The 19,531-nt window shown below is 45.8% G+C and overlaps 1 protein-coding gene across 1 annotated transcript in view; it reads left to right on the top strand.

Annotated features, from left to right (window-relative positions):
* LOC121858962 (sodium-coupled monocarboxylate transporter 1-like) overlaps positions 1–19,531 on the top strand; it is a 92,193-nt gene that overhangs the window by 38,445 nt on the left and 34,217 nt on the right. Inside the window, exons 11-12 of the mRNA XM_042355620.1 lie at positions 8,931–9,119; positions 13,092–13,246. Coding sequence (XP_042211554.1) covers positions 8,931–9,119; positions 13,092–13,246 — 344 coding nt within the window. The remainder of the gene's footprint in view (positions 1–8,930; positions 9,120–13,091; positions 13,247–19,531) is intronic.

Raw genomic sequence — 19,531 nt, 5'->3', positions numbered from 1 at the left:
TTGCACCTCCCCACCTGAAATATAAACAAAAAACATCTTTACGATGCGCACATTGTTATAAACGTGGCCACGAAATGGAAGATTGTTTTCAGCTTTGAGGTAATAGTGCAAATTTTAAGGCCACACCCGGTGCAAAGCTATTCTCAAGGTCATACAGTGAGGCAGCCAGACCAGCACCTCCTCTTAACCAGAAAGCGCGCAAATGGTGCGCTCTTCACAAATCGACATCTCATAGTTCACATGAGTGCGATATACTAATAAAGGCTAGGGCAGTGGACCTTAGTGAAACGGAGGTGTCGTATAAGCGCAAGCAGAAACGTCCCCAGGACAAGTCATCGGGGGAAGACCAGCGCACACCACAACAAGGAGAGGGATAGATAGGGTAATCCCCACCCCTCCTCACAGCACTTCTATAGCGGCCTCATTTGTAGCGGCGCTTAGCAAAGTGGAAGTGTTGTCAGTACCGGTGAGAGTGGATAATAAAAGATTGGCTCTTGATATAGACACAGGTGCTTGCGCTAATGTATTGGCCTTGACATCATATCACGAGTTACAACGTAAATTACCTCACCGCAACTTCAAATGGAGGCCTAGTAACGCTGAGCTCGAAGGAGTTTCAGGTACTCAGCTGAGCATCAAAGGAATGGTGACGTTACCACTCAGATTCTCAAGACGTGGTTCTCCCTTCTACGCGGACTTCTATATAGTTCAGCAGTTTAATTTGCCAGCTGACGGGTTACTTGGTCTACCAACTCTTCGAAAGAACATGATAGATGTTCTTCCACGTAATAATAGTGTTACGTTTAAAGGTGTTTCCTACACAGCAATGAGTCATTCTGAACCTATGCTCAAAGGTAGGACGAAAGTGTTGTCTACCAATCCTATTAAGAGGAAGGCGGATCATGCGTCAGAGATATCTCTCAACCTCAACCACACACCTTCCCAGCGTGATTACAGCAGGAAGAGTTGGACGATCGTACCAGCAGTGTTGAAGAGTACTCTCCATTACCAAAATGAGGAAATCACCAAAGCAACTGTCGAACTACTCAACGTGTACACGGGCACAGATGTTGTGTGTCTCCCAGAAACATGCAAGGTAAAAGGGCTGTTATGTGAATCTACCCTGAGCACTATACGCCCTGGTGGTTTGACCGACGTACTGATTCTAAATCGAACAGGTGTTCAGCGAATCTTAAAGAAAGGTTGTTATTTGTGTGATTTTCTAGTATATCACAACAATGTCGAAGTGCGGCCTGCAAAATTCCCAATTCGAGGTATTGTTGCGAAATGCCAACAGACTCGACTGGCCAGGATAGATCAAATAGCGCCACATGTTAAGGTGATCGATCATCCCCAGGGCAAGACACGCCTTTTAGAGCTGCTTGCCGACTATAGAAATATAGTCGCCTTGCCAGGGGAAACGCTAGGTCAGACAGATTTAACATCCCATCATATAGCTTTAAAGGAGCGAACCAGCCCTATTTATGTACCAGCTTACAGACTACCTCATAGCCAGCGCGCTGTAGTGCAAGATATGGTACAGGGTATGTTAGATGAGAATGTTATTAGACACTCAAAATCCCCTTTTAATAGCCAATTATTCCTCGTCCCGAAAAAGTATGGTGGATGGCGCCCTGTTATAGATTTCAGGCGCGTCAATGATCAAACGATCCCTGATAGGTACCTTATGCCTATCTTGAGCGACATATTGCAATCCTTAGGCAAGGATAATGCGGTATTTAGCAACTTAGATTTGCTTCTTGGGTATTGGCAAATACCACTCGATGAGAAATCACGGCATTTAGCACGCCTCTTGGCCACTTTGAGTTCCTCCGGATGCCATTTGGTCTCAGAAATGCCCCACTAACATTTCAAAGAATGATCAACACCCTGTTTGCCGGATTGATTGGGAACACAGTCTGCGCTTATTTGGATGATCTAATAGTAGTCAGTAAGGACGTCGATTCCCATCTCATTAAACTGCGTGAAGTGTTGGCCAAACTTTCCACAGCAGGACTCAAAATAAAACTCTCAAAGTGTGAGTTTTTAAAATCCAGAATCCATTTCCTTGGTCATGTAGTCGACGGTGAGGGCATACTCACAGTTAATGACAAGTCAAAACTGTATCTCAGTTCCCACGTCCTACCTCAGTTGATCATGTGCGTAGCCTTCTCGGCTTATCTGGATATTATCGTTCCTTTATCAAGAACTATACAACATTAGCATCGCCCCTAACAAGGTTGCTCAAAAAAGATCCAATATTTATATGGGACGCTGAACACGAAGATAGTTTTACGGCATTGAAGACAGCGCTTACCAATGCCCCGGTTCTAGCATTCCCAGACTACACTCAACATTTTCACTCTGTACTGACGCTTCTCGACTTGGAATCGGAGCAGTGCTCATGCAAGAGGATACGCGTAGGAAGTTTAGAGTGATAGCTTTTGCAAGCCGCAAACTTATTGATGCTGAAACACGTTATTCGGTAACGCATTTAGAAACGTTAGCCGTTGTGTGGGCACTTAAGAAGTTCAAAGACATTATCTTTGGCTACAAGATAACTGTTTTTACTGATCATGAGGCAGTCACCGAACTGTTCCATGGCAGAAACTGATCAGGCAGATTAGCACGCTGGTATCTGACAATTCAAGAGTGTGACCCCGAATTTAGGTATTTACCTGGGAGGGCGAATGTTGTCGCCGACGCTCTGTCAAGAAATATAGCACCAGTCATTCCTGTATCAACATTCACTCTTTCGCAACTGGAAGATGAGCAACGATGCGACCCATATTGGTCAGCTGTTATTTTTGCCCTCGAATCGGGCGAGGATGTTAAACTCCCCAAGTTATTTCTTCCCTTAAGTCAGTCTGAATTACGACATAACATACTCAATAGGACGAGAAAATCTCCTGAGGGTAATGTGTCTCAAATAGTCGTACCTGACACGTTGTGCAAAGCAGTAATGACATTGTTCCATGATGTCCCACAGGCAGGTCACCAGGGTCGTGACAAATGCTTAGCGGAATTAAGAAAGAAGTATTTCTGGAACACAATGAAGAAAGACATAGAATTACACATTGCTAAATGTTTGGCATGTGCTCAACATAAAATTTCTACAGGATCACCGGCCCCTATTCTACAATATCCTACACCAGACCGTCCGTTTGACACAGTCGCTATTGACTTGTTACAACTCCCAATGAGTCATCGGGGATCAACCTACGTCTTAGTGTGTATGGATCATTTTTCAAGGTTCGTGGTCTTGGTCCCACTAAAAACAAAACGGCCGAAGCAGTAGCCTATGCATTAGTGATGAATCTTTTATGTCCAAATACTACGCCTAAAGTTCTGCTCTCTGACAATGGCACAGAGTTCAAGAATCAGCTAGTAGCGCAAATTTGTGCACAATATGGTATTAAACAAACTTTTGTGACATCTTATCATACACAGGCTAATGGCCTTGTTGAGAGAACCAATCGTAAAATCCTAGAAATACTGCGTCCAATTGTCAGTGGTTTTCAATACGCATGGGAGGATTGGTTACCGCAGGTTGCAGCGTCGATTAATGGGTCAGTTAATAGCTCTACGGGCAAAACACCCTACTATATTGTCTATGGTACAGATAAACGTCTGCCTTACGACATCCTTACAGATGCGCCATACCCGGTTTATAATATGGATGATTTTGCTGCAAAACAAATTCATGTCTTTACAGATATTCATACCCAAGTACGATCACATCTAGCGGCGTCGCGCGCCGAAATGATCATCAAACAACATAAACATGCTAAACCTGTCGCATTAAACGTTGGGGACGCTGTTATGTTAAGAGAACCTGAAAGGAACTCCAAACTTTCGGCAAAATTTTCTGGTCCATTCCGCATAATCTCAAAAGAATCAGGCAACAAATTCAAAATTTGGAAGCCTAATGCACAGATCGCAGATGTCGTGCACGCGGATCGTCTGAAGAAGACCCAGATAAATGTCTTACCTCCAGTTGATGATAATGTGATTGATACATCCTTACAGACTGTTCAGAAGCAGAGTGTCCCAAATGACTATTGTATGAAACTACGTTCTGCGAGTAGACGTTAAATCGTTTGCAATTCCTTACAGAATGGCTTGGATCTTCAGTGTGTTGCTTCTACTCTGTTGTTGCACCGTTGTGTTGACGGACATGTCCACATCAGTCCTCAAACCAGGTGCACTTGTGGCACCTCTCGGACGCGTTCTCATAGTTGAGGACGTGGTGAACATCAAGTATGAACTACATCCACTACTCCAACTTCCGCGTCAGATGGAAAACGTCGACGGCCAACTACAATCAGCATTGGACATCCTTCATGGTCTCAGCACAGCTTCGAAGAATTCGACAATAGTTTCACAAACTATAGACGTTCTACACTTTCGTCTCCAGAACCTTCGCGAGTTTCTCGTCGATGTTGGGAAAAATCTACCTGCGTCTCAAGCTGATCTTGCTAAAGAAGTGCATTCTCAGGCACGACGAAAAAGGGGTCTCTTTAATTTTGTGGGTCTCATCCAAAGCGCCTTGTTTGGCACGGCAACGGCCAATGATGTAGCTAAATTGGGGGACCGAATAAAGGTTGTCGTTCAGGCTGTATCTCAACAGAATCTTGTTATTTCTCAAACCTTTCACGCGATTACTGCTTTAGAATCAAAGGTTAATGCAATCATAGTGGAGTCTAACCAAGTTTCGAGGATTGTTACTAGGTTACAGAAAGCAATCTCGACATTAGAATGGCTCCTTTATTTCACAGAATATTTGCATGCTGCGGAAATTTCAGTTCATAAAATTGCAACCTCTAAAAATGAACTAATAGACAGCATTGTATGCTATCGCCGCTGGCTTCAGCTACAGTGCTGGCGTGTGATGCCATTAAATCTTTCGACCTGTGACCTCGCCAGATGTAGAAGTGTTTACAGACAAGTCCTGGTTCTGCTGAGTGGACTGTCTTAGACTGGTGGCGGTGGCTGCCCGCCCCTCCATGAGACAGATCGCCCTCTCTAGTGATGCTGTGAAGACCATACTGTTTTCTCTTGGAACACCATACTGATGTGCATTGACCCGCACTTGTAAGTACAGCCTAAGTGATGACATACCCCTCGGTACTGAAATATTGTTGAATAATTACGCCTACTCGTTTCTGCCTAACCTGGAGTAATAAGACAACGCAGAGTGAAGAGAAGCTAAGATTAATAGAGTTATGAACTTTGTGTTATGTCAGTATGTTTAATAAATTGTAATTAAGATAAAATTGTGTGAGACTAACTAATTATGTATCAGATGGATCACCTTGTAATATTATGAACGCCTTCTCCTCTGCAGGTTTTGACCAATCATCAATAAATATTGAATGCGTCAAAAGACGGGTTTCAATCATTCCCTTCGACTTGGCCGTAACCTGAACGTCCTTAACTAAGGCGTTTACATTGTAGATGCCGGGATAGGACGTGTGGACGCGAAGCTTGTACCTGTGCAGACGCTTCTTGAAGCTTTAAAAATAGCCAAGTTGCAGTATCATTTAACTCCTATTTTTAATGACAATGAGGTTCACTATTATTACCCACTGTTGGAGTCAACCCTCACGCACAATGCAATTCTGATCCACATTCCTATGCGAGAGCAACATGAGTTTAATGCATGGCATTTAGAACCCTTCCCCTGGTTTGTGAACGACACACTGTATACCCTAGATAGGCCTAAAGATCTTTTCTTAGTAGATGAAGAATATTCATTGTTATCAATAGAGGATTCTGAGGTTCTGTCACGGTGTAAGTCGTCTTATCTACACCTACACGTATGTCCAGCCTACATGTTCGCGTTTATTCCTGCTGCAGAGGGAATATGTGAATTGGCAGTCATACAACCAAATGTACGCACAGCGCTAGCACAATGCAGTTATAGGCCAGTTAGTCTAAAGACTGTGTTCCACGCTCACCTTCACAATGTGCAGTATTTGTTCTTTCCAAATCTCACTACTGTCATTTTAAAATGCCATGATGGTGTTAAGCAGCTAGTTGTAGTACATTACGGACCTTGCCTACTCATCAGCATTTTGCTTTAAATATAAAACTCAAATCTGCTTTAATTCAACTTCCTGTAATGAATTTCACTATTAAGGATATTCAAATAGTATCAGAGAAATTAAAAGTTTTAGCTTTCTTGAACGAGACACATTTTGCTGATTTGAAAAATAACTTGCCATTTTACCTATCACAGGAATTTGCACTACCGAGTTTTACAATTCCCTCTATTTTGTTAATTCTGGCAATTATGTTCCTGTTCTGTTATTACAGGGCAGTGTCATCCAAATTCAACATTGTTCATAACATACTAACCCGTACGATACTAAAGTCTAGGTCCCCTGTAGTAGCTAATACCCCTACAGTAGTAGAATCCCCAGCTTAGTGTCTACATATCTGTTTATAACATGGTTAGGGTTGTCTAGGATGTACTGTACTCTGTGAGTTATTTAGGCCTCACGGAGCTCGGCTGGTAGGTGACCGAGCGATGTAGTGGGCCCCTGTCTCATCAACAAAACATATTATATAAATGGGTCAATACATCTGATATTATATTCAGATTCACCACCCTGTAACTTTCCACTGTCTATGAGTAAGACATGAGTTGGACACGTGAGAGGCAACTCTCCCAGGAGGAAGAGACCCATCGTCAGCATATCTGTAAGCCCGCACAGTGAGGCCCTCACTCCTCAGTCGCTCACCTCAACTTATATCGTAAGGACGTGACCTAACGTTTATAATACATAAACGCCGTCCCTTTCTCATTCACTCCTATACAGTGGAACTTACGGTCGATCTACACTCAGGAATTATATATACAATCCTTTTATAATAAAACAAGGGACTACTGTTTGGATTTCGTTACTTAAACCCAAATAATTAATATATGTAAACGGCCTGGTTAATTGCACAAGTAGCCGATTCATGCCAGGTCAAAGGCATTGACAATATTGAAGGACATACTTTTAGTGCGAGTGTGATGGAGAGTACTTCGGTAGTGTCGGCTTCAAGGGGGTTGTCGAGAGGTTGGTAGGAGACATCCTTCTTGGCGTAGATACGTAGTCCACTAGCATATCCGCATGGTGGTCAATTGATGTGGAGAACTGGAGTGGATGGGCCCCAGGTGCCGGCGTGCCTGTGGGGGATGGGGAGCCGGGGGTGGTGTCCTTGGGTCCATGAGTAGGCACGGTTTGCATTGGGTGGACGGGAGCAGGCGGACACACCGGGGCAGGCTCGGTATGTGCCACGTCAGCAGTGATGCCAGGCGGCGATGGAGTAGGCCGTAAGCAACATGGGTACACAGGGGGGCTACCAGCTTGTGTCAAACCAGAAGAGGGGAGTGACTGGGTAGCAGTTGGAGGTAGGGGTAGTCGGTGTAGGTCGGAGATGGCGGTACAGAGTATATCAAAGAGTCTTTCAACACGGTTGGTAAATTCGTGTAAGAGGGATATGAGCTGTGTCGTGTCACTGGAGGGGGTTGTGGGGGCACTGGTGGGAGCACAAGGCTTGACAGCATCAGAGTAGAGACGGGGAGGAGGCCCAGTAGTAGTTGAGTTAGGAGACGGTCGGGGATGCTGTGTTGCAGTCAGGTAAGGCCAGGCAGTGGCAGGTGTTGTTGAAGAAGGTGTAGCCAGAGGAGGGGACGTAGAGAGATGCGGCCTGGTAGGCTGGGGTGTAGGTTGAGGCTGCCTCCGGGGGGGCTTTTCTCCTGGGACAGGCAGACGTTTGGGGCATTGCCGTGAGTCAGCATTGTGCCAGCCACCACAATTACAACACCTGGGGTCAACAACATAGCCCACACTGCCAACATTGAGGTGGTCTTTGATTTTCTGGACATAGACAGAGGAGTGATGGTTACGTGAACAGAAGCGACATCTGGGACGATCACGTGGAGGGAGGGAGGACTGGGTGGGCCTCAACAGTGGTTGGGCACTCCCTCCCCTTCCATTTAACTATGACAGAAGCTTGTGGGATCTTCCCCCGCTAGTGTCGACGTATACTGAGTATACGTGGATTAAAGTTACGAGCATCTTCGACTTCAGCGTATAGGGGCAATTATTTAACTAGGATGTGGCAACATTCCGCTGCGTCAGCTGGTGGAGGCACGAGGACAACCCCGTCAAAGCCAACAGTACTAAGTGTTTCATAGACCTCAGGTGTCTGACAGTTGATAAAGTTACGGTTCTTACCTTTTCGGAATTGAATGGTGAGACCGTGTCGTCTCCAATACTTTGTTGTCCAATTAAACCATTCCTCGACAGTTTTCATTGAGTCCTTGGGGAAGTGCAGATTCAGCTTACTTGGTTGGTTGGCAGAGGGGCGGGTAGTGATGGAAAGCTCGCTGCCCTTGGCATTGGGGTTGCCACTCCGGCAAGTGTTTCCCATAGAAACATTACTGTTACTGTCACTATCACTGAGGTCTGACTCTTGCAGGGTGTGGGATGCACTATGACTATCCGTATCTAAAATGTCTGTATCCATGAGAGAGGGGACGCCTCTTCTGGGGCGTTTACGTCGACCCCGTCCCCTCATCGCTGGCAACACTTGCCTGCGAAGGGGTAGGTAGAGACTGAGGTGGCCTTTGTGTGACGATCGGGAGGACAGGAGCACCTACGGGCACAAGTCTGTCCCCTTACGTGGTCAGACCGCGACTGAAAAAATAACATTACCAACACACACCCACCCTTCTAGAGAGATGTGACGTGACCTTAGCACTTATGTATGACAAATATCACTACTGTAGCTCTTTCAGTGATTGAGATATACTGCTGTTAATCTTGACACTGACCTACACGAGATTATCGCTTAGTTCAGCAGTGTTGTGGTGAATGACTATGTATTTAGACATGACCACTGTAACTAATGCACTGTGGTTCGTGTTACAGTATCTAGAACTACGGTTCCAGTCACGGACGTTACGTACACTGGTGATGCTGTTCAAGGTTGTGTCCTACTTGTTCTACATGGGTGCGGCCACATACGCCCCCTCACTGGCCCTCGCCACCCTCACCAATCTCTCACCAGTCATCTCTATGGTCATCATGTGTGCAATCACCACCTTCTACATCACTATCGTGAGTATAGTACAGGACCCTTCTAATGTCTCGGGTATGGCCCCTCCCTGGGTTAACGGACGACCCCTCCCTGGGTTAACGGACGACCCCTCCATGGGTTAACGGACGGCCCTTCCCTGGGTTAACGGACGACCCCTCCCTGGGTTAACGTATGGCCCCTCTCTGGGTTAACGGATGACCCCCCTGAGTTAACGGATGACCCCAGGGATAACGGATGACCCCCCTGGGTTAACGGATGACCCCCTGGGTTAACGGATGAACCCCAGGGATAACGGACTACCCCCCTGGGTTAACTGACGACCCCCCACAGGTCCCCCTCTGATCATTACCTCATCAGTGAGGGGTTTGTCCACATAACACCCCACCAGCTCTGTGTCATCCTACACAACAATTATTGAGACCATTACCACCGTGAGGACCATTTATTGAGACCATTACCACCGTGAGGACCATTTATTAAGACCATTACCACCGTCAGGACCATTTATTGAGACCATTACCACCGTGAGGACCATTTATTAAGACCATTACCACTGTGAGGAGCATTTATTGAGATCATTACCACCGTGAGGACCATTTATTAAGACCATTACCACCGTGAGGACCATTTATTAAGACCATTACCACCATGAGGACCATTTATTAAGACCATTACCACCGTGAGGACCATTTATTAAGACCATTACCACCGTGAGGACCATTTATTAAGACCATTACCACCGTGAGGACCATTTATTGAGGTAATTACCACCGTGAAAACCATTTATTAAGACCATTACCACCGTGAGGACCATTTATTGAGACCATTACCACCGTGGTGACCATTTATTGAGACCATTACCACCGTGAGGACCATTTATTAAGACCATTACCACCGTGAGGACCATTTACCACCACCGTGAGGACCATTTATTAAGACCATTACCACCGTGAGGACCATTTATTAAGACCATTACCACCGTGAGGACCATTTATTAAGACCATTACCACCGTGAGGACCATTTATTAAAACCATTATCACCGTGAGGACCATTTATTGAGATCATTACCACCGTGGAGACCATTTATTGAGACCATTACCACCGTGGTAACCATTTATTAAGACCATTACCACCGTGAGGACCATTTATTAAGACCATTACCACCGTGGAGACCATTTATTAAGACCATTACCACCGTGAAAACCATTTATTAAGACCATTACCACCGTGAGGACCATTTATTGAGACCATTACCACCGTGGTGACCATATATTAAGACCATTACCACCGTGAGGACCATTTATTAAGACCATTACCACCGTGAGGACCATTTATTAAGACCATTACCACCGTGAGGACCATTTATTGAGACCATTACCACCGTGGTGACCATTTATTAAGACCATTACCACCGTGAGGACCATTTATTGAGACCATTACCACCGTGGTGACCATTTATTAAGACCATTACCACCGTGAGGACCATTTATTAAGACCATTACCACCGTGAGGACCATTTATTAAGACCATTACCACCGTGAAAACCATTTATTAAGACCATTACCACCGTGAAAACCATTTATTAAGACCATTACCACCGTGAGGACCATTTATTAAGACCATTACCACCGTGAAAACCATTTATTAAGACCATTACCACCGTGAGGACCATTTATTAAGACCATTACCACCGTGAGGACCATTTATTGAGATAATTACCACCGTGAAAACCATTTATTAAGACCATTACCACCGTGAGGACCATTTATTAAGACCATTACCACCGTGAGGACCATTTATTAAGACCATTACCACCGTGAAAACCATTTATTAAGACCATTACCACCGTGAGGACCATTTATTAAGACCATTACCACCGTGAGGACCATTTATTGAGATAATTACCACCGTGAAAACCATTTATTAAGACCATTACCACCGTGAGGACCATTTATTGAGACCAGAGACCATTACCACCGTGAGGAGGACCATTTATTAAGACCATGAGGACCATTTATTAAGACCATTACCACCGTGAGGACCATTTATTAAGACCATTACCACCGTGAGGACCATTTATTAAGACCATTACCACCGTGAGACCATTTATTAAGACCATTACCACCGTGAGGACCATTTATTAAACCATTACCACCGTGAGGACCATTTATTGAGATCATTACCACCGTGAGGAGACCATGGTAACCATTTATTAAGACCATTACCACCGTGAGGACCATTTATTAAGACCATTACCACCGTGGAGACCATTTATTAAGACCATTACCACCGTGAAAACCATTTATTAAGACCATTACCACCGTGAGACCATTTATTGAGACCATTACCACCGTGGTGACCATATATATTACCACCGTGAGGACCATTTATTAAGACCATTACCACCGTGAGGACCATTTATTAAGACCATTACCACCGTGAGGACCATTTATTGACCATTTACCACCGTGAAAACCATTTATTAAGACCATTACCACCGTGAGGACCATTTATTGAGACCATTACCACCGTGGTGACCATTACCACCGTGAGGACCATTTATTAAGACCATTACCACCGTGAGGACCATTTATTAAGACCATTACCACCGTGAGGACCATTTATTAAGACCATTACCACCGTGAGGACCATTTATTGAGAATTACCACCGTGGAGACCATTTATTAAGACCATTACCACCGTGAGGACCATTTATTGAGACCATTACCACCGTGGTGACCATTTATTAGACCATTACCACCGTGAGGACCATTTATTAAGACCATTACCACCGTGAGGACCATTTATTAAGACCATTACCACCGTGAGGACCATTTATTAAGACCATTACCACCGTGAGGACCATTTATTGAGATCATTACCACCGTGAGGACCATTTATTAAGACCATTACCACCGTGAGGACCATTTATTAAGACCATTACCACCGTGAGGACCATTTATTATGACCATTACCACCGTGGAGACCATTTATTAAGACCATTACCACCGTGAAAACCATTTATTAAGACCATTACCACCGTGAAAACCATTTATTAAGACCATTACCACCGTGAGGACCATTTATTAAGACCATTACCACCGTGAAAACCATTTATTAAGACCATTACCACCGTGAGGACCATTTATTAAGACCATTACCACCGTGGAGACCATTTATTAAGACCATTACCACCGTGAGGACCATTTATTAAGACCATTACCACCGTGAAAACCATTTATTAAGACCATTACCACCGTGGAGACCATTTATTGAGATCATTACCACCGTGAGGACCATTTATTAAGACCATTACCACCGTGAGGACCATTTATTAAGACCATTACCACCGTGAGGACCATTTATTGAGATCATTACCACCGTGAGGACCATTTATTGAGACCATTACCACCGTGAAAACCATTTATTAAGACCATTACCACCGTGAGGACCATTTATTAAGACCATTACCACCGTGGTGACCATTTATTGAGACCATTACCACCGTGGAGACCATTTATTGAGACCATTACCACCGTGAAAACCATTTATTAAGACCATTACCACCGTGAGGACCATTTATTGAGATCATTACCACCGTGGTGACCATTTATTGAGACCATTACCACCGTGGAGACCATTTATTGAGACCATTACCACCGTGGGGACCACTGACAGTAGTCACAGTGTCAGGTAATGTCAGCCTGGCGTGTGATGACAGGACACAGCCTCGACCATGAGAGCACCGTAGTGGACCATGTAGTGAACTGGCCATTACTATGGTGGGTCAGGCATATTTTATTACCTTCCACTGATTACCTAAAACAGCTCCCTGGTTCAGATAGAGAGATGTGACCACCTTGTTCATAGATCATGATATATATTTACTGCTGTGGTCCAGTAACACTAAGTTAGGTGTGTTTGTGTGAAGAAGGTTCGGACCTGTTGTCAGATGGTTTCACATTGTTTCATTTATTGATTGATTCCACAGGGGGGTGTGAGAGCCGTGGTGTACACCGACGTGTTGCAGACACTGGTCATGGTGCTGGGAACACTGGCGGTGGTCATCATATGTTGTGTTGACCTCGGGGGTCTGACCAAGGTCTGGGACATCGCTGTACAAGGATCACGGATCGAGTTTTTTAAGTAAGTCACAGACAGGTTCATCAACAGTCTTATTCAGTACTTAACGTGCACACACACCTGAACTACCTCTGTAAGTCAGTAAACTCACGTCCAGGTAAAGAAGAGATCTCTAAGCAGAAACTGTCGCAATAATGGAATTTGGATGATGATGAACTAATGTAATGATGCCTACAAAACTTAAACTATACTTTCGCACATTTACTTTAAGATTTTTTCGTCAAGTCAATAAAATATTTTTAATTCACTATTTACATAATTAATACGACACTGTACAGTTGGGGAAATGTGTTCCTACACCCCTGTGGCAACCCGTGTCTCCAAAAGGCACCGTCACAGTAGTAGTATCACTATTATGAATGAACGGGTATTGGTCATACAGATTGGCCGTTTGGAGACAGGTTACCGCAGGGGGGTGTAGGAACACATTCTCCAACTGTACAAGGCGAGAGAAGACCAGTGAGAGCTCCTGTACCACGCCCCGCCTCACACACCGCGAGGGGACGACCGTCATAAAGCGGACAATATTGACAACTTTTCTGGGATCATTTAGCTGAATCACCACCACTGTGTTACTGAGCGTTCCAGTCACCTTAAGCACTAGTCTTATTGTCCTGGGAGAGGAGGTAGGAATGGCTGTGGTGGCTCTATGCTTGTGTCCGTCAGTGTGTCAATACTTGTGTCCGTCAGTGTGTCAATACTTGTGTCCGTCAGTGTGTCAATACTTGTGTCCGTCAGTGTGTCAATACTTGTGTCCGTCAGTGTGTCAATACTTGTGTCCGTCAGTGTGTCAATACCTGTGTCCGTCAGTGTGTCAATACTTGTGTCCGTCAGTGTGTCAATACCTGTGTCCGTCAGTGTGTCAATACTTGTGTCCGTCAGTGTGTCAATACTTAAGAACATAAGAACATAAGAATGGAGGAAACTGCAGCGGGCCTATTGGCCCATACTGGGCCGTCCCGTTTACACCCAACCCCTATTGCTCATATGAGCATCCAACCTATGTTTGAAGCAATTCAGCGTTTTCGAGTTAATAATGATATTTGGTAACTTGTTCCATTCATCCATTACTCTGTTTCCAAACCAGTGTTTACCTATTTCACGCCTAAATCTAAATTTGTCTAATTTAAAACCATTGTTACGAGTTCGCTCCTGGTTGGATAGTTTGAGTACCTTTGTAATGTCCCCTTTGTTTAGCCCTGCCTTCCACTTATACACCTCTATCAGGTCGCCCCTCGCTCTACGTCTCTCAAGGGAGTGCAAATTAAGATGCTTTAACCTGTCTCTATACTCAAGGTTCCTAATGCCCGGGATTAGTCTTGTCATTCTCCTCTGAATTCTTTCCAAGGATTCTATATCCATTCTGTAATACGGTGACCAGAACTGAACTGCATAATCCAGGTGTGGTCTCACAAGAGCAAGATACAGTTTTTGGATGAACTCGCTAGTCTTGTAACTAACACTCCTTTGTATGAACCCAAGTACTTTATTAGCCTTGTTACGAGCAAAAACACATTGTTTACTTGGCTTAAGGTTCCTACTTATCATTACTCCTAAATCTCTCTCGCAGTCGGATTTCTCTATGGCATCGTTGTTCATCTGGTATCTGGTTTCCCTGTTTACATCTCCTATACTGATTACTTTACATTTGTCGACGTTGAATTTCATCTGCCATTTTTCAGACCATTCGAAAAATTTGTTTAGATCTTCCTGTAGTTTTGCCGAGTCCTCGTCAGATTTGATAACACGTCCTATTTTAGTGTCATCAGCAAATTTACTTATGTTGCTGTCAATGCCGATATCTATGTCGTTTATGTATATAATAAATAATAATGGTCCAAGTACTGAGCCTTGGGGAACTCCACTTGTGACGTTGCTCCAATGGGACTTAGTGCCGTTAATGCTCACTCTCTGTTTCCTGTCCTGTAACCACGCCCTAATCCATTTAAGGATGTCACCTTTGATGCCATGAGCATCTACCTTTCTAATTAGTCTTTCGTGGGGGACTCTGTCGAAGGCTTTGCTAAAGTCGAGATATACCACATCATAATTGTGCCCCTCGTCCGCCGATTCGAAAAATGATGAAAAGAATGTTAACAGATTAGTTAGGCAAGAACGTCCGCTTGTGAAGCCATGCTGGGAATCATTGAATAATCGGTGCTTCTCCAGGTGATTTCGAATAGTGTGTCAATACTTGTGTCCGTCAGTGTGTCAATACTTGTGTCCGTCAGTGTGTCAATACTTGTGTCCATCAGTGTGTCAATACTTGTGTCCGTCAGTGTGTCAATACTTGTGTCCATCAGTGTGTCAATACTTATGTCCGTCAGTGTGTCAATACTTGGGTCCGTCAGTGTGTCAATACTTATGTCCGTCAGTGTGTCAATACTTGCCTCCTTCGTCCAGAGTCAAACAACAATTATATAATTTAACCCATAAAAAAAACTTATAAACATCATAAAATTATCCTCATAAATGATAAATTATATGACACAAAGTGACTGATAATCGTAAACGCTAAAATCATTATATCCTGCACAGTGCATTACTTCAACATACGGATTTAATGCTCCTAATATTAATTTAGAAAAGGTATCCTGAGCTTGGCTGACTTCACCTTAATAGACCAGGCAACAATTCCTTATATAAGTATATAGTGAACAGTGAGAAAAAAAATGCTCAGCTAATGTCGTATCATTTGACGCTCAATTCCCCCCAAGTGAATCATTGTGCAGGGAGATGATAATATTTAGTAATCACACAACACCACACATCTAACCTAACCTAACCTTGTATAGATATGTAAATACCAAGATATGTGAACACGCCTGACGCCAAGACTCTGTTACCATTCATTGTACCATTTACTCACATGTCTGTATTACTACATATTATTATAGCATGTCTGATATCTATGCTTATGCCTAATGCCTATGTTCACTTACTATGTCCCGATGTACTATGTCTGTACCGCGCTAGTCGAGTAATTAGAAGACCTCATTTATTGTCCTAGTAATGTCTAGCAACTCTCCTTGCCTAGCTAGCTAATTTCCCTCAGATCGGCTTCGGCCTGCCTACGGCACGGAGTCCCTTGTGCTCGCTTCTGTATCGGTCGGCTATCCCGCCAAGTCTTGTACTACTTATTGAATATATCTACTGCTCGTGCCCTGGAGTTTCAAGAACCTTGTCTAGGATTTCATCCCACCACATGGTGCAGATGAGTAGCTCCAACACGACAGTTGACAAGTTGCAAGAGCTGGCCTCGTCTGTTTCCCGCTCCTCCTCTGTTTCCCGCCCAGAAGATGTACTCTACAGTGCCCCTGGATTTAAAGTGCTTTGTGACCTTGTGAAGTGCCCTAAGTGAAGTGCAGTGCCTTTCATGTCTCTTTGCTATGTTTCTGCGGCCCTACAGGTAGCAGAAACGCCTTCAGCCCAGTTTCCAAGACAGCACTTCCGGCATACATCCTCCGTCTGCGCCGGCCCGCAGGCCACTGCCTGCATCCCCCTTCGACTGAGTCAGCACTGCCATCTCGCCCGGGCGCGCGGAGGAATACACCGCCGCCAGCCGCCTCCTCTCACTTCACAAATATTACAGTCAATACTCTTTTACTTGCCCGCCAGTTCCTACACTTAGGCAAGTACATTGACGAAAACATAGCACTTCACCTTATTCTCCTTGTCTTTCCCATCGCAACCATACCAAACACGAGATGTCTGACCACGACGATTTGCTGGGAAATTTATATGAGGTTTATGAGGAAGACGAAGCCTCACAGACCCTCCCACCCCCCCTCACGCCTCACACGCCGGGCGCGCCAAATTCAAAGGATGGGAGCCGGGATATACGTCAGTTAATTCACTTCCTACAAGTTTCCCAAGAGAAGGAAGCCCAAAGACGTCAATTAGAGGAGGAAAAACGACGTCAAGAGGAATTGTCAAGACAGTCAGAGGAATCAGCTTACTGTCTTCAACTTCAACAACAACACCAAGCTGATAACCGCAAATTCCTGGAACTATTGGAATTGCTGGCAACGAGGACGACTTCACCAGCTGCCACAACCAATTCGCCAGCTTCAGCCTCTTCATCTATCCTTCAGACAACGCCTCCTCACACGTCACCTATCCCCCTTGGGTATACCTCAGTGCCTTCTCAACCACCTGCTCCAGTCTCAACTCTCGTCGACCTCTCCGTGCCTCCTCCATTACCTGCCGTCTCGAGTACACCCCTGCACAGCAAGTCTTCAGTTCCCAGCCCCCCACCTCTTCAATCTGATGCAACATATCAAGTATACCGTCAATGGCGACGTCGTTTCGAAGACTTTGCTGTTATGTCTGACCTCAACCGAATGCCCCCTCATAAACAACTCATCCAATTAAGATCGTGCATTTCCCTCGATGTTCAACGCCTCCTAGAGCACACGCTAGCCATTCCCCCTGACTCCCCCATGTCAGTGACAGAGGTTTTAAACGCCTTGCAGAGTCATTTCCGAGGCCTCCGCAATGAAGCTTTGCATCGTAGGGAACTGCTATCCTGCAAACAAGCTTCTGGGGAATCATTCGCAGACTTCTACGCACGACTTAAGGACCTAGCAGCCGAGGTGGACCTATGTACAGGCGATCCTGTAACCTGTGCTGAGATCCAGCTCAAGATGATCTTGCTGATGGGTGTACGTGACAAGGACCTGCTTCAGAAACTCCTCACCCTCGACGCCGCCTCTTCCCTCACCGACTTCGTCACCTGTTGCAGGTCGTATGAGGCCACAAGAGAGGCTGCCTCAGCTATACACTCATCGCCATCTCAAGTTCACGCCGTCTCCACCTACAAGAGGAATCAACGCCAGATGCAGACGGCGTCCTCTCCACAGCCCCCGTCACAGTCACCAGTTTCTTCTCCCGAATCCTGCAGAAACTGTCAGCGCCAGCACGGTCCAGGAAAGTGCCCTGCGGCTGATAGTAAATGTCGAAACTGCGGGTTTCAAGGCCATTGGCCCCGCACAACTCGATGTCCTGCCAACAAGGTCTCATGCAACGCTTGCAACAAGCAAGGACACTTCGCCAAGTGTTGCAGGTCCACCAAGAAGCCTCCATCTCCAGGTCAAAACGTCTCTTCACAGCCCGACAGAACGTCCACACCACCGTCTCCCAAGAACAACAAAGGATGCCGACGCGTGGATGATGCCTCGAGTGACAGGTCCCCCAAGCCCGTCAATGTTCGTCTGTCCTACGGTACCAACTCTTCCAACCTCCTGATGATACCTGACACGGGCGCGGACATCACGGTGATTGGACCAACACACCTGGACGCCCTCAACATTCCCAGGAGTAGCCTGTCACCCACAGCCATGAACGACGTGCTCACAGCGGACGGGTCCCCGATGTCTCCACCTTTGGGTTGCTTCAAGGCAACACTACAGCTCGGTCCCAAGTCTTGCCTTGCCACAGTCCACGTCCATGAGGGCATCCAAACCCCTCTCTTGTCATGTGGCCATTGTTAGGACTTGGCCATCGTCTCATCCGAGTTCCCAAAGCCCATCCTCGCCGTGACACACCTCAACAGGTGTGCAAAGATACCTGTTTCAGCCATGACCACACCTGCTGCCGCCCGGGAGTTCTTCTTCGTCAGTTCAGCGACGTCCTTGTCTCCAAGCCCGACCTCCAGAAGACGCCGCTCAAGAAGATGACAGGCCCCCCGATGAGAATCCACCTCAAGCCTGGCGCGACGCCTTTCGCCATCCACACACCCAGGCCTATCCCCTTTGCCCTACAGGACAAGGTGAAGGCGGAGCTCGATTCTCTGGTGCAGCAGGGGATCATCAGACACGCCGGTGAGGAGCCCTCCGAGTGGTGCCACCCTATGGTCTTGGCACCCAAGCCTGTAGGTGTTCGCATCACAGTGGACCTCACCCATCTCAACTCGCAGGTCTCCCGTCCCGCCCATCCATCACCTACGCCCATCCAAGCAGTCCGCAGCGTCACCCCGTCTGCAAAGTTCTTTACCACGGCGGATGCACTACATGGGTACTGGCAAGTCGACCTGGCGGAAGAAGATCGCCACCTCACTACATTCATCACGCCCCACGGCCGCTTCCAACACTGCCGCGGACCCATGGGCTTCGCAGCAACGGGGATGCGTACTGTCTCCGTGGGGATATGGCTCTGCAGGGTGTCACCAACTGCGTGAAGGTCGTAGATGACATCCTGCTCTTCGACGATGATCTCCCGGCCCACTTGAACCGAGTTCATCTGATGCTCACAAGATGTCGTGCCCATGGTATCACCCTGAACAAAGAT

The sequence above is a fragment of the Homarus americanus genome, unplaced genomic scaffold, assembly GCF_018991925.1.
Source record: "Homarus americanus isolate GMGI-L3 unplaced genomic scaffold, GMGI_Hamer_2.0 scaffold8226, whole genome shotgun sequence".
Lineage (NCBI taxonomy): Eukaryota > Metazoa > Arthropoda > Malacostraca > Decapoda > Nephropidae > Homarus > Homarus americanus.
The sequence above is the reverse complement of the archived record's forward strand: the minus strand, read 5'-3'. Positions and strand labels throughout refer to the sequence as shown.